The sequence below is a fragment of the Callospermophilus lateralis genome, chromosome 1 (genome assembly GCF_048772815.1).
Source record: "Callospermophilus lateralis isolate mCalLat2 chromosome 1, mCalLat2.hap1, whole genome shotgun sequence".
In the NCBI taxonomy this organism is placed as follows: domain Eukaryota; kingdom Metazoa; phylum Chordata; class Mammalia; order Rodentia; family Sciuridae; genus Callospermophilus; species Callospermophilus lateralis.
The window spans coordinates 225,130,398-225,145,741 of NC_135305.1; the positions used below are offsets into that span (position 1 = coordinate 225,130,398).

Genomic DNA, 15,344 nt, shown 5'->3' on the forward strand with positions numbered 1-15,344 from the left:
CAAGAGCCAGGTGAGTGGAGGTGTGGGCGGCGTCCCTGGGGATCTGGCCGCCTGCTGGGCGGCCACCCCTGCCCGAGCTTGTGCCCAGCAGCCTTGCAGCCCGGCTTCCCTCGGTGACGGTGGGTCTGAGGAGAACCCCTCCGGGATGCCTGCCCTGCTGGGAGTGTCCCCAGCAGCAGAGACGGGTGCCCAAGAGAAATGGCCACTTACATTCTCAGCCTGGCCAGTTCCCCGGCCCCTGGCTGGGGGATCCCTGGGGTGAAAGGCCCCATTCCCAAGTGAGCATCCCTGGACATCTCGGGGTGGCCCACAGACGCTCTAGACGTGAACAGCTTGCTGGGTTTGTTTCAGTGTGTATTTGAGAGAAAAAAACAGCCGGTCTTGGGCTGCTGTTCCCCAGGGTCCCTGCCTAGGAGGAGCTGGAGGGTCATGCTGGGACAGGGCTGGCCAGAGGCTGGGGCCAGACTGCCCGTTACCCGTTTGTACGAATAAAGTTTTATTGGAACGTGGCTGAGGGCATTGGCGCCATGGCAGCTGTGTGGCAGGAGCCCAGTGGTCTGGCTGCCTGTGGGGCGGCCCTGGGTGGAAGAGAAGAGCACTGGTTTGGAAAACATTCAGTGAACACGGTCAAGGTTTTGGGGTCGGCGACACGTTTGGAAGGGTATTCTGGGTGGTTGGTGTTTGGACGGAGGCAGGGGCGGGCATCTCTCACCAACCTCCCTTCCCAGGACCGCGTGGGCATCAAGCTGGCCTTCACAAGCGGGGGTCTCTGTCCATGTGAAGTAGGCACTCGCTCTCGTTCTGAGCAGAGCAGAGCTTCGGGCAGGAAGTGAGTCTGGCTGCATTCTGAATGTCCCTCCGAAATGCTCAGGCTGAGCCCTTGTCCTTGTCCTAGGGGTCCTTAAAGGACGGCAGCATGTGGTCTGTGGCTGGGGTTTCCCGGGCTGGTTTTGCAGAGCCGTGCTGGCCAGCCCGCTTGCCCTGCCCAGCAGGGAAAACCAGGACATGGTGGCCCCAGTAGTGTGGTGACTCCCATGCTGGACGCCCCTCCTGTGTGGAAATGTCCTTCACGTTGACTACCCATGCTGTGGACTTGGCCGTGTGCTGGGCCCAGGGGGCTCTGAGCTGGCTGTGCAGAGCAGACATGATGGGGGACCCCAGGGTGCTGGGACCCCAGGAGGACCAGATGAGCTTGATGAGCAGCCCCCACCCTGCCAGAAGGAGCAGAGGGTGGCCCCGGTGGCACGGGGACATGAGGGAGAGCAGGGGGCTGCAGAAGAAGGCAGGACCTCTTGGGGTTCAGGTGAATGAGGAGACACGGGACCGCCTTTGCCCCGTTGGCGTCAGCTGGTGTCCCCAGGACGCAGACCGGGAGCATGTGCTCCCGCTCGCTGTGTGTCGGGGAGGTAGCGGGGCTTGGCGAGGTGGGGGCTCCCCAGAGACCTGCACTCTGACCCAGCTCGCGCCCATTCTGGGCCCTCTGAGCCACCGTCTCTGAGTCTCTGATGGTGGGCTAGAAATCTGGGTTCAGGTGAAGCTGGTGTTAAATCTTAGGTCACAGGAAGCCCCGAGACTGTGTGCCAGCCCCCAGGACAGGCCCAAGGATCGTGTGACCTGAGACAGAGGCCAGGCCGGCCTGGGGGTCCTGGGGCTCCTGGACAGTAGGAGAGGGTGTCCCTGTGTGTGGGAGGGTCTCGGGGGTGTCCCCTCTTGATCAGCCTGGCTGTGGTAGGGATGCTGGTCCCGTCCGGGCCCTGCAGGACCGCTATTGTGCTAGGAAGATCCACTGACCTGGCTGTTGCCCCATGCTGGGTCGTCGTCCTGGACACCCGAAGGACAAACGCGGCCTGGCGTAGTGGCTGAGGGCACAGGTGAGGGGGAGGTGCGGGAAGCGGTGGTTCCCAGGTGGCTGATGCTGTGAGTGACGGCACCTGCGGCTTCTTAATGTGCAGTGAGGCTGTCCGTCCCTGGTGGCCAGGCCTGTGAGTGGGCACGGGCATCCCAGCCAAGCTGGGCTGCGACCTGTCTTTCTGACCGACTCTTGGCCGTCCTGGCGGCCTGAGCACTGGTTGGTGGGGCACAGGCTGCCTGCCTGCCTCCTGCCGCCTGGTGCTCTCCTCCCTTTGTGGGCTTCTGGGCCAGCGGCGCGTCTGGCACCCTCCAGCCCCGATACAGTCCCCTCCTCTGACTGCAGGTGAGCTGTGGAGGCCTCGGGCCAGGGTGCAGCCGGGGCCCCTCTCCCTGGCACGTAGCTCGGCAGGTGGGTGGATGCGCCACAGGTCAGCTTTCCTCTGTCCATGTCCTCTCCCCGTGCAGGAGGCCCGGGTGGTCTTGGCCAGGACTGTGGGCACCCCCATGGGCGCTGGAGTCCAGGGAGACCTGGCAGCCTCAGGTGGGTCCCAGGGGCTGGCCTGCAACGGGAGGGGAAGGGGTGCTGTTGGCTGCAGTGGTGACATGGGGACCGGGGCAGCAGCAGGCATGGTGGCCTTGGTCACGTGGTCCTGCCTGGGTGTGCGGGGGAGGTGCTCCGAGGACCCTCTCACACACATGTGGGGCCGGGCGTGGAGGGGCTCCCCGGGGCCTCTGCCCCTGGGTCAGACCCTGCGCCCTGGGAGGTGGCATTCAGCACAGAGTAGCCAGCTCAGGCTGGTGGCCGGTGCCGCTGGAGGGGCGGGGCCGGGCTGTGTCCTGTGGAGAGACATAGGAGTAGAGCGGGCCTGTGGCACGGCCATGGCCCACACCTGTGTCTTTGTGCTTGAGGACAAGCTCAGGCCCTGCAACTAGCAGCGTCTGCCCGCCCACCTGCCCGCCTCCTTCCCTTCCACTCCCAGGTGCCTCTGTGGCCACTGTGGCTGCCCCTCTGTCTCTCCTCGTGTCTCCTTCTCTGACTCCAGAACCCCGTGCCCATGCCTGTCCCCTCTTCTGAGTGGCCACATAGTGGTCATGGCCTAGGCCACACCAGTGCTAAGCTGCTCACCAGCGTTCACTCTGCTCATCAGCACGACAGGTGCCACTGGATGAGCCTCTGCTTTACCTCCCCGGGGACCCGCCTACCCCGAGAGACGTCTGTCCCATGCACAGGCTGTGTGTGGTCACCTGGGGCACCCTGCATGCCAGGGCTGCTAGACGCCCCTTTAGAGGAGAAGCAGCGTGGTGCTTTAGGACGGCCACCGCAGGTTGGCCCAGCTGTACTCACACACCAGACTGTGCGGACAGGAGCTGAGGAGGTGGATACCAGGTGGGATTTCCCAGGTGCTGACAGTAGGCGTGATGTCCTTCCCAGCCTGTGGTCCCTGTGTCATATGGTGGAAGACACTTGTCCCTAGTTGGCTGGCTCATCACCCAGGCCCAGAGTCTGAGGTCCCTGTCTTGGCCACTCCTGGCTCGGTGGCTGAAGTGGGAGGCTGTGGTTGGCTCTGAGGGGCAGGAGTGACCCCGGGGGGCCGTCTGGGCTGTGCCCTTTCCTGGCCTGCGGACCTTATCTGTCCTTGGAGTCACCTGCAGGGTTGGGGCGATGTGGAATGCCAGCTGCCCTCGACCCTGCCGGCCAGGCCTGAGAGCTGCACTGCGGAGAGCACAGTGGCCAGTGGAGAGCCCTGGCTGCCTCACCCAGCCTGGCCACCAAGGGGCTCTGGAGCAGCCTTCCTGGACATCCCCTGGGGCACTGACGGCCAGTGGCCAGCCAGGGAGGCAGCCCCGGGCACAAGGGATGTTCGTGGGGCCAAAGGCTGCCGATGGGCAGCCCACCCTCCTCCGGGGGCCTGGCCAGTCTGTCCCTCATGGCGCCTGTGTGTCAAGCACAGTCAGGGCCTGCTCTTGGCCACGCCCGGGCAGCAGGATGCCACCACGTCACACAGGCTTCTGTCCTGGGCGTCCCCACCATGCCAGAGCTCGGCAGCCGCCACCCCCCCCCCCCCCCCCCGTGTGCCCCGCCCCAGAGCTGCTTGGTCGTCACTCCAGGGCCACTTTGCACACCACGGGGGGGGGGGTTACGGGGCCCTGAGACGTGAGCAGTGGTCTGAGCTCAGCCTTCTGACACTGGCCGCCCGTGGCCACCTGCACTCTGGCCCATGGAGCAGGCCCGCCATGGTGTCCACTGCCCTGTAGGTGAGAGTTACGGCTGGTCGTGGGCAGTGGCGAGTGTACTATGCAGAAGCCTCTGTCCAGCCCAGGGAGCTGCATGCCCAGGCAGCCCCTCCTGCCAGCCCCAGGAGATCCCTAGCCCACCCCCGGAGCCTGGCCCCTGACAGTGGCCAGTGAACTCACAGGTTGGACCAGGGCCAGCAGCCACCCCTGGGCTCGAGGGCCCAGCTGTCTGTGGTGAGTCACAGGCCATGTGGGCCAGCTCTTGGGCTGGCGATGGCGGAGGTTTATAGCTGGTGATTCACAGGCCAGGCCTGGCCACTCCACCTACTGCAAAGCCAGAGCTCAGGAGGCCCCGGGCTGCCCAGTGAGCCCATGGTCAGGGAGCCAAGCAGGCCTGGCGGCTGCTCACAACAACAAGGCCCGGGCAGTCACCGAGGCCTTCCCACGGCCATGGGGCCACGTGGTCAGGGTGGCATGTCCCTGAGGGTGAGTGTTCCCGTCCCTCTCTTGTGGCCCTGGAGGAGGGGCCCACTGGGAGGCCAGGGGGTGGCAGAGCTCCCGGTGACCTTCTCCCCCACAGAGACGGGACACAGGGACAGGAAAGGTCTGTCCTGGCCCCTGCGTCCCGGCCTGCCCTTCCGGGCTGCTGGCTGAGGGAGGAAGCTGGGGCGGAGGCCCACTGCCCAGCTGCCGTCTGGCCGCACACCCTGATCTCCAGCGCCCTGTTCGTGTCTGTCTCCTGTCCACTCCCCACTGCTGACCACGGAGCAGGGATGCACTGACCAGCCTGACCCTCAGCCCTGGCCTCTGTTCCTTGTCTCTGTGGTCTTGGTCCTGTGGTGTCACTCTGCAGGAGCCCCGCCCCACGGTCCCCCCACCCAGCCTCCACCTCTCTACATTCCCTGCCCAGGGACAGGTGACCCTGTTCTCGAGGCTGTTCACTCGTGTACCCCTGGGCAGCACACAGGGACAGTGTGACCTGGCAGGCTGTTCTGGGGCAGGTGGCCACTGTGGTGATGTAGTGCCCTGGATCCCTGGAAGGCTGGTGGCTGGGGCCCACAGGCTGACTGGACCGAGCCTGCAGCCTTAGGGCCGAGGGGGACAGATGACACTGGCTCCCGGCTGGGCTGAGGGAGGCTTTCTGGGCAGGAGAGCCGCGCCTGGGGTGGCCGAGTGAGAGGCTGAGAGGACGTGGCCTTCCTGTGAGCCAGACTCAGCCCAAGGCCCCACCGGCCCGTCCTTGGTGGACCACGGCCGAGAGGGAAGAGGCTGGAGCCCAAGGGTGCTGCCAGGCAGGGCCCCTGTCAAGCTCCAGGGCCCAGAGGTGGGCATGGCCAGCTGGGCTGCCCAGAGCTGGCAGTTGCCAGGCCAGCATGCAGGGTCCCATGGGCTCCCAGGCAGCAGTCTGGCCCTGGGGCTGGCGGCTTGTCCAGGTGATTCCGGAGTCCTTGATAGGGGACTCCCCACAGCAGGATGAAGGTCCTGGAGCTGATGCCCCTCAGGAGGTGACAGCGCAGGGGCAGCAGCTAGGGCAGCGCTTTGAGGTGAGAGCTGCAGAAGAGGCAGAGCCAGGAGGGGTGGGGGCAGGGCAGCCCTGAGGAGGTGGTGCTGGGCTCAGACCTGAGTGACAGGGAGTGCAAAGGCCCTGGGGCAGGAGCACTGTGGGGTCATCAGGAGGCAGGTGAGCCCTGAGAGCACCCCTGAGGAATAGGATAGGGGGCCAGAGCACCCAGTGTTGGGTGAGGACCAGGGATTTCATCCAGGCCTCCAAGAGGATCTGATTTAGAATTTACAATGGAGCACATGACAGCAGGAGGCCCTGAGCCTGGCCAGGCACCGCCAGTAAATACATAGGTGGCGCCTTGGCACATGGCGTGGGTGGATGTTGAACCTCCCTCACAGGATGCTGGTGCCTGGCCTGCGGCTGCCCCAGCTGCTGCAGGTGCCCCTTGGCACAGTGCAAGTGAACACACTCTCCAGGCCCCCACTGGTGGTGGGGCTGGCACAGGGGCCTGGGGCAGAGAGTAGCTGGGCTCCCTGGGAGGTGGCTGGGAGCAAGCCCAGCCCCAGGCGTGGGCGCCTCTGGTCTCCTGTGCTCTCTGTGGCTGTCAGCTCCCGCCTCGTCCCTGATGCCAATCCAGTAACGAGGACGAGATTTTGAGAGAAGGAAAAAGAAGGCTCATTGCTTTGCTACCAAAAGGAGAGACCCGGGACTCCTGTCCCCAAGGCTGGATTCCGCCATCAGCAGGAACAGGGGCTTTCACAGAGGTGACCCCAGGCCTGCATTCCAGGACCCCGGGGTTGACATGTGCTTGGTGGCGTGGGAGAAGGTCATTTCTGAGACCTTCTGGGGACTTGTTCCTGGGCGGGTGGGTGCTCAGGGAGGGGAAGAAAGGTGCCCCCATCTCCCCTGAGATCAGGGAGGGAGGCATTGGGGAGGAGCAGGGAGAGCGAGGAGGAAGAGACGGTCCACCCTGAAGACCAGGCCCGGGCTGTGTCCATGGCATGCGGTGGACGGGGTGACCTGTGGGTCCTGAGGTGGTATTCCTGTGAGTGATGGCCTTGTCCTCGTGGGCATTTGACCCTAACCCCCCTGGGCTGGTGCCTGCTGGCTCCGTCACCTGTATTAGAAGACCCCTAGATGGCACGAGCAGGTCCCGGGGCGCTCAGCAGGGTGTTGCTGGAGGAGTGAGGTGTCGCTCTCACGGGCTTGGGCAGCTCTCCTAGTGCCCCTGTATTTTGGGGGTGCTGGGGCCCAGGGCTGGCACATGCTTAGCAAGCCCTCTGCCAGGAGCCCCTACCAGGCGGTCTCAAGTTATGCCCTCCCCAGTTTCCTAGAACCCACCCACCTTCCCCCCAGGGAAGAGCAGTCCCTCCCCCACCTTCTGAGAGCCCCCGGCTCTGCCAGCCCTGAGCCGGGTGGCACTTGGCAAGCAGGGGGGCATCTCCCCACCACTGGGCCTCTGCATACGCAGGCCTCTCCCCGAGTGACCCCTTTCTCCTGCATCACCTGAGCTTTGGACTGGCCCTTCCTGTCCTGGCAGCTGGGAACCTCTGCCTGCCCTGTCCCCGTCCCCCCTGCTGAGTTTCAGTGCATGCTTTGTATGGTTGGGCCTGGTGTCCCCTTGGGGTCACCAGTGGTGATGTCCTTTGGCTTCAGTGGTGTGGGAAGGAGCCCACAGTCCTCCAGGCGGAGGCGGGAGGCCAAGCTCCTGGCTCTGTGACCTCGGGCAGGTTCCTCATCCCCTTTGGGTCTTTGTGTTCTCCATAAGGTGGGTGACACCAGGATTCTGGGAGGAGGAGGTGGCAGCCTCCCCAGATGCCAAGTGCTGGCTCCTACTAGTCCCTTTTGCAGAAAACGGTCTCCCTTGGGGAAATCCCCAAGGCTGTGGGTCGGCATGGGTTTCCTGCAGAGCTGTGCTGTGGTTGGGGACCTCCCTGACCGGGCCCTGGGCACACAGTCCACAGTCGGCCTGGAGAGGGTCGTGGGCGTGGCACCCTGGGGGCTGTCTTGGGGTCACTTATGCTGGGATGCAGGCTCCCACAGGTGGCAGGGCTGCCCCGGCAAGGGTCCCTTGTGTGCCCTGAGATGCGCACCCTGAAGTCTTGACCCTCAGTGTGGCCCGAGGACCAGCAGTGGTCGTAGCCCCGTCCTCCAGGGAATCTGCCTCTTCCCGGGACTTGCAGGGGGCGGGACTGGTGCCCAACAGTTTGGCCCCCCCACCCACTTTTGCTCGGGGGGCCAGCTTCCTGAAGGCTGGAGAGCAGAGCTGGGCAGGTGCGGCCGGGTCCCCCCAGCCACTGGCCGGGGTTCTCCCTGCCTGGTTCTTCTAGAGGACGGGTGTCCACCCTGGACTTGAGTCGCAGCTCCCAAGTTTGGGTGCCCTTGGGATGGCCTGGGAATCGGACCCTGGTGCTCACGGTGTGGGGTGTGCCCCGGCGGCTGACTTTGCAGCTTGCCCCTGCGTCCAGCAGTGCGCGTCTGCGGTCCCATGGGGGCAATGATCAGCGTGGGTAGGGCCTCAGGCCCGGGGGCTAGAGCAGCAGTGCCCTCCTGCACCTGGTGGGTTCTGAGCAGTGCCCTCCTGCACCTGGTGGGTTCTGAGCAGTGCCCACCTGCACCTGGTGGGTTCTGAGCAGTGCCCACCTGCACCTGGTGGGTTCTGAGCAGTGCCCTCCTGCACCTGGTGGGTTCTGAGCAGTGCCCACCTGCACCTCACGGGGACCATGGTGGGGCCTCTGGGGCCGCGGGAGCGTCCTAGAGAGCATATCCTAAGGGCGGGGCTGCCTGGCCATTCTCCCTGTCAGCAGCTATGGGGACACAGGGTGGGGGACGGCACGTGGGCCAGCTTAGCGCCCACCCTCCCGCTGCCTCGGTTTCCTCTTCTGTGAAGTAGACTGAGGTGGAGGAGTCCTGCTGGCCTCCAGTGGTCGGGGCACGCAGCAGGCCTGGCAGGGGCCAGCAGAGCCTCCAGGGTGGACGGCAGAGAGGGGGTCACAGGGATGCCTCACGTCCTGGCCAGCGTGGTGAGGGGAGACCCAGCGTGGGCTTGGGGACCGTGGGTCACACATCCTGGGCCACCTGGTGAGACTCAGTTGACTGTGCGGGGTGGACATGCGCTGTGTCAGGCCCATGGCTGAAGCCCCGAGGCGTCAGTGAGCCCCATCGGTCTGGCCTAGGGGACAGTGGGCAGATGTATCGGGGGTGACCTGAGGGCCATGTGGCCACTGCCCCCACCGGGGGGGTCAGAGGGAAGAGCTTCTAGAGGGAGACACAGCTGAGGACAGCCTTGGAGTGGCCAGGCTTCCGTGACGGGCCCCTGGCTCTGGGTGCTGGGTGCAGGTGTCAGGGGAGCCGGCAGCAGAAGTGGCCCTGCGAGGCGGCCCCCCTGTTCTGTCTCCCTGGGTCCTGCCACCCGCTCTCCACCCCGTTCACCCCCTGCCCACCTCAGGCACCCGTAGCCAGGGCATGCTGTGGAGTTGCCAGGGCCACCGTCCTGGCCCCCACCTGCAGGGACAGCTGCTCGGAGGTGCTGCCTGCTGGGCGTCGCCCTGGGGGCCCGAGTTGGCTCAAGGACACCTGGCAGCCTGCGCGTGGGCAGAGCTGCCGCCTCAGCGCCCACCGGCCTGGCTCAGGTCAGGCCCTGCAGCCGTGCAGTGTCCACCGGCCCCGTGCCGTCCCCCGCGGAGCTCTGCGGGAGCGGCCTTGCCTGACAGATGCCCCTCCCCCGGGTCTCTCCTGGCTGGGAACCTGGTGTGACGATGTGACAAGCCTGACGTCACGAGCCCGGGGCACACAGCCCTTCCCACTTGGCTCTCGGAGCGGGAGGGCCCGGCGAGGTGACTACCTGCAGGGAGTCCTCCGGTGACTGAGGAGAGCCAGGGTGGCCCTCAGGAACCAGGCAGGGCGAGGGCAGCGGGCAGGGTGCGGGAGGACGCCCTCAGTTCCTACCTGGAGGGCAGGTCGCAGGCCAGCGCTAGTGATGCGAGTGACACCGAAGTTGAAAGCTGCAGTCCCCTGTGAGGAGGTCGGCCTCCCCAAACCCTTGGACCCGCCTTGTGAAGCGGCCTGTTCCCTGACCCCAAGCCGCAGCCTGGGCTCAGCGGCCACCTGCCTCACACAGGCCCAGGGCTTCGGGGGACTCTAGGCAAGGGGGTGTCCCCCACCTTCCTCTGTTACAGACCTGGAGACCGGGGTAGAGGTGGCCTGAGCTCCCTCCAGTCAGGGCTCGGTGTTGGGTGGGTCCCAGGTCTCCCTCAGGTGGGTGCCTCATGCCCCCCTAACTCTGGATGCCAGATGCCGTCCTTGGTGCTCTGTAAGGGGCCTCTGGCTCGGGCCTCCAGCCCCTGGTCGAGGCCCTCTTGCGTGGTTCTCACCGTCAGGGAGAAACCAGAGCACAGAGAGGTCAATACTCTCACCGAGGGTCACACAGGCACTGGGCATAGGAGGCAGGGTGCCCCCGCCAGTGCTTCCCACACCTCCCCTGCAGGGCCCTGAGCCTGGTCCTCCCTCCCCTGCATGCCAGTGGTGCCCAGCGGCCCCCAGCCACTGCTGGCTATCTCCTTGCCCCTGTCCCTGTCCACTGCATACCCACCGGTGGGGCTCAGGTGTGCATGAGCACCTGCCTCACTCTGCTCTCCCACCTGCCCTCCCTGGGCCACAGCAGCAGCAGCAGCAGCAGCAACAGCAGCAGCAGCAGATGCCCCGCAGCAGCCAGGAGGAGAAGGAGGAGAAGGAGAAGGAGAAGGAGGCAGAGAAGGAGGAGGAGAAGCCGGACGTGGATACCGATAGGGAGGAGCTGGTCAAGTAAGGCTGCCTGGCCCTGTGCACTCGGGACCCTTGGGGAGGCGGCAGCTCTCCCCTCGCCCTGCTCGCCCGCCCACCCTCCTCTCCTCCACCTGCTCCCAGTCTCCTTGGGGGAAGGTCTGGGGAGCTGGGTTTGGGGGTGGCTGGCACGCTCCCCTGGAGACAGTGGTGTCAGGCTGGGCTGCATCCAGGCACAGCCTGCCGGGCCTGATGCCTCCCCACCTGCCAGGGGCGCAGGAAGTCAACCAGCTGGCGAGGGGGCAGCCAGGCGCCAGGCACCAGGAGCGTGGCTTCAGGGAACATCTGGCTGGCCTCCCCGGCCTCCCACGCCACCCAGCCGGGCCGTCCAGGAAGATGAATGGCAGGCACGGTGGTCAACCTGCACAGTCCCCTTTCTGAGCCAGCCCCAAGGGCGTCCAGCTCAGGTTGAGGCCCTGCACCAGGCCAGGCCTGTGTAAAACCTGCAGGACCCCCTGTCCCCTCAGTACAGGAGAGCCGGGTGTGGTGGTTGGACAGCCCTCTCCCAGGTGGGCACCAGGCCGTGTAGCAAGAGCGCCGGTCCTATGCCCAGCTTGACTGCTGGGCAGTCCATGAGCGTGGGTGGCTCTGGCCCGAGACCTGCGCTGGGTTCATGAAAGAAGGTTCAAGTTGTGAGAAAACCCTAGGGAGTTTTAAATTAAAGAGAGGAGACTCTAATTACCTTTAAACCAGCTCCAGGACGGCTCCTCCCAGCTCCAGTCTCCAGCCACCTAGTGTGGTAGCGAGGTTTACTGAGGAGGTGAGAGAGAGAGAGAGAGAGAGAGAGAGAGAGAGAGAGAGAGAGAGAGAGAGAGAGAGAGAACACGCCAGGGAGTGGACTTTTATTGGAGAACAAAAAATTCCAGGGAAAATCCCATCCAATGAAGGTTAAGGGGGGCAGCATCCCAAGGTCAGGGGCGCCGACTGGGTCTTCGGGGCAGTGGCCAGACACGCCTCTGTGTGGACAAGCCCTTGGACCTGAGAAGGGTGGGGAAAGCTCTGACCCAGCTGTGCCTAATCAACTCTCGCCCAGCCAGAGAGGTTACTCAAATCACCTGCGAGGCTGGCCTCCCGCCCCAGCCTCCCCCTCCGCTGCCCGCGAGGCCTCCAGCCGCCCTGTGACTCCGTGTTCCCCAAGCCACTCCTGTGTCTCCTCTTGGCCTTTAGGGAGAAGACCGAAGACACCTCTGGGGAGGACAACGATGAGAAGGAGGCCGTGGCCTCCAAAGGCCGAAAAACTGCCAACAGCCAGGGCCGCCGCAAAGGGCGCATCACCCGCTCAATGGCCAACGAGGCCAGCCATGAGGAGGCGGCCACCCCCCAGCAGAGCGCGGAGCTGGGTGAGGGCCGGGTGGGTGGGTTTTGCCCGGGATTTCTGTGCAGCCTGAGTTCGTGGCCTGCAGATGGGCCGTGCCCTGGTGGCCGGAGTTCAGGTCCCAGCGTTATCCGCTGGACTTGCTGTGTGACCTAGGGCAAGCTCCTCAGCCCCAGGGCCTCGCGTCCTCTGTGCCACCTCTCACTCTGGGGCGAGGGTAACTGATGTGTCCCTTGGGCAGAGCGAGGAGGGTGCCGGGGTGCGGGCCTTGAGGTGTCCCCTGTGTGACGCTGCAGGACGGTTCCCTGGGTCAGCTCTGCCGTTCGGCCTGGTTCACATCCTGGCAGCAGCTGAAGGGTGACTAGTTGCCGCCCCTTTCGGGGCCCGGCCTCCGCCCTGGCAGGCCCCTGAGCTCCCACCTCCCCTCCTGAGCTAAAGGGAAAGGGCCCTCACTGCTCAGCGGGCGGCCAGAAACCAGGCCTGAGTGGCAGTTCCCAGGTCCGCCACAGGGGGCAGCAGGTGCGCCTCTGTCCCCTCGATTCCCCTTTGGTGTTTGGGGCCAGCCCTGAGGGGACCAGGTGAACCCGGCTTCTGTCCAGGGCTCCTTCCTGGCATGGGCCAGTGGGGAGAGGCTCGGCCTCCAGGCTGCCTGGATTCTGCCCTACCAGGCTCTTCCAGGGGCTCCGGGAGGCTAGTTTGGACTTGCTTTGTACAGGGGCTGCCCGAGGCTGGGCGGGCTGTGGCCTCTTGAAGTCACAGAGGTAGCTGGGGTCTGAGCTGGGCACACCAGCCGCAGGTGGATGGATGTTTGCCCTGCTGCTGCTCTGTGTCGGTGTGCCTGGAGGCCCGCGGTGGAGGCTCACCTCCCCGGTCTCTGAGGCAGCCTCCACTGCAGCCCAGTCCAGCTCAGGCCTGTCCGCCTGCCTCGGGGACCCTGGGCTCCAGGGAGGCTGCTGGGGTGGCCTCTCCAGATCGAGGTCACCGGCCACATTACCCCTCTGGGACTGGTCTCCTCTGTCGGCCTATGTGGGCCACCCTCTGTTGCTGAGTCCATGGAGTGGGTGTCCCCCAGGGCAGCTAGGAGGGATGGCTGGGCTCACGTCTCAGGAGCAAGGAGGGGCTCAGGAAAGGTCACAATAGATGAGCAGCCACCTCTGCCCCAGCCCAAGGTGAGGTGTGTCCCTTCTCAGTGACACCAGGGGCCAGGCTGGTCCTGGGAGAATATAACCACTCTCTAGGACCAGAGTCCTTGACCCGGGGTGGTCATGCCTGTGGGGACCTTAGGTCCCAGCGGGAGCCGGCTACGGGCATCCTGAGGCCGGGCCTGGGAACAGCAGAGCCCAGGAGCAGGGCACAGTCCCGCCCGAGTGCCAGCCGGGCCCTGGGAGCTGCGACCTGGGCCCACCCTGTTCCCCTGCCTCAGGCCATCCCCAGGAGCCACCGTGTTCTGGCAGAGTACAGGCAGGGAAGGCCAGCATAGCCAAGGCCACTCCAGTTTTCCCACCTGTGAAGGGAGCGGTTTCAGTTGTCCCAGTGTGGCACGCTGAGTGGAGGCTGTGAGTGGAGGTCCATGGCTCCACTCAGCCCAGGTCCTGCCCTGTGTGTGGCTTGAGAGTCGGGAGCTGCCGCGGGTGCCGGCTGGGAAGGGCCACCTGAAATGCAGCTCCTCCGTGGGGGTCAGAGAAGGGAGGCGACCGTCAGGCCCCTTCCCTCCCTGACTCAGAGGAGAGGGAGTTTAGGCTTTGGGAAGCAGGGCAGGGCCTCCCGGGCACCTGCTGACCGCTTTGCCTTCCTCCACAGCTTCTATGGAGATGAACGAGAGCTCGCGCTGGACCGAGGAGGAGATGGAGACAGCCAAGAGAGGTGGGCTGCAGCCCTGGCACTTGTGGGGGGGTGGCCTTGGCGCCCGTGGCCTGGCCCAGGGTCGGGGTGGGGGCTACTGCCCCTCCGAGCCCCTCGCCCTCCAGAGAGAACGGGTCTGAGTGACCCCGTGTGACGTGGAGACCCAGCCAGGAGCACATGGCCAGCTGTGCCACGGGCAGCACTGCTTCTGTGCTCTCTGTGGACAGGGCAGCGCAGACCTGGGCGATCCAGGGGGTCAGAGCTTGCTGGAGGCCACCAGGGTCCGGGGCCAGTGACATTTACAGGGCTTTTGGTCTCCATGGGCATGGCCAGCTCCAGTGTGGAGCTCGGGAGACCCCTCCTGGGCGCACAGGTGCTCCCATCTGGAAATATGTGCCAGGGCCAAATGTCCCTGACCCCAAGGGCGAGTCCTGGAGAGGACGGGGCCACCTACATGTCAGGGACAGGTGGGGCCGGCCCACACTGAAGAGCTGGAAATGGGATGAGATTTGGCGTCGCCAGGGGGTGTGGGGCACATGCCATCCCAGCTTGCTGGTGACCTGTGATGTGCAGGGATGGGTCGAGGTCGTCCACCTCTTGGGCCCAGTCCCCACCTGTGCAGCCCCCAGGGTAGGCTGGGTGGCAGGTGCTCGCATTCCTGGTGCCGGTCCCATGGCCCGAGCCTGGCACTGAGCCCCACTCACAGGCTGTGGTCGGTCTCTGGGCTTTGACTTGGGCGTCTGAGTGGGACTGGTGTCCGGGCTTCCGCCAGGGGGACGGGGGTCTGGGTGTAGGCGTCCAGGTGTCTGTGAATAGGAGAGGCGTGCCGGTGTCTGGGTAACGGGGTGTCCTGGTGTCCTGGTGTCCTGGTGTGGTATTCTGGTGTCCAGGGGTAGGTGTCCTGGTGTCCATGTCCTGGTGCCCGGGTGTCTGTGGGTGGGAGGGGTGTCCAGGCTGCTGGGCAGGTCTATTGTCCTCCTCACTCCCTGCCCTTCGGAGCCCTGCTGGCTGCTGTTCCCCCTGCTCCCAGGTGCCAGGTGCCAGGTGGCTGGCGGTGCTCCATTCCCCACTTTGCCTTGTGGCTGTCATTTACCTGCCCCTGACCTGGAGGTGGCCCTGTCCCCGTCCCACATCATAAACAGGGACAGGAGCAGAGGCTAAGGGCTATTCCGAGGCTTGGAGCTGGTGCTCGGGGATGGGCAGCCCTGGTTGCCGGCTCTTGTCCACCGGCTCTGCCAGGCTGGGGCTCTCATCTGCAGGAGGTGCGGGTCTCGGCTCGCGGTGCAACAGGTGGCCTCCCGGAGGGCTGGTGCCCGGGAGTGGCCTGGGTGTGGCTGTCTGGTCCGCCCTTACCTAACACCTTGGCATAGCTCCGAGAGGCCAGGGCTGAAACTGCCCAGTGGTGGCCACAGAGCTGAGAGGACCCTCCGGCCCCCACGCTCCTGGACTGCTGCCCTTCCCCTTGGGGGCCTTCTGGGCACCAGCCCCTCTTCCCAGAGGTGGGCTCAGAAGAGAGACCCGGGGGACTGGCCGGGCTGGCAAGGCTACCGTGTCGGTCTTTATGTCCACCTTGCAGCTCCCGTTGCATGTCCTGAGCAGGCCGGTGCTTTGCACTGAGTTCTGGTGGGGGACACGTGCTCATGGTAGTGGCTGGAATGAAGCCTTCGGTGGCTTTGAGCAAAGCCCTCCCCCACCCCAGAGCCTTTACTCTCCAGAGCAAGTCCCATGCCCATTAGCCGCCCGCACCGGCCACGCCCCCGGGCTAATGGCTCTGGG

General features: G+C 65.3%; 1 protein-coding gene across 1 annotated transcript; it reads left to right on the forward strand.

The window, feature by feature from the left end:
• Positions 1 to 1,252: 1,252 nt before the first annotated feature.
• LOC143637808 (uncharacterized) lies at positions 1,253 to 13,589 on the forward strand (the record flags this gene model as incomplete). Its single annotated transcript, XM_077110374.1, has 6 exons — positions 1,253 to 1,393; positions 2,317 to 2,392; positions 9,101 to 9,222; positions 10,251 to 10,393; positions 11,579 to 11,751; positions 13,527 to 13,589. Coding segments are annotated over exons 1-6 (718 nt in total), but the record flags the coding sequence as incomplete, so codon positions are not given.
• Between the last annotated feature and the right edge of the window lie 1,755 nt (positions 13,590 to 15,344).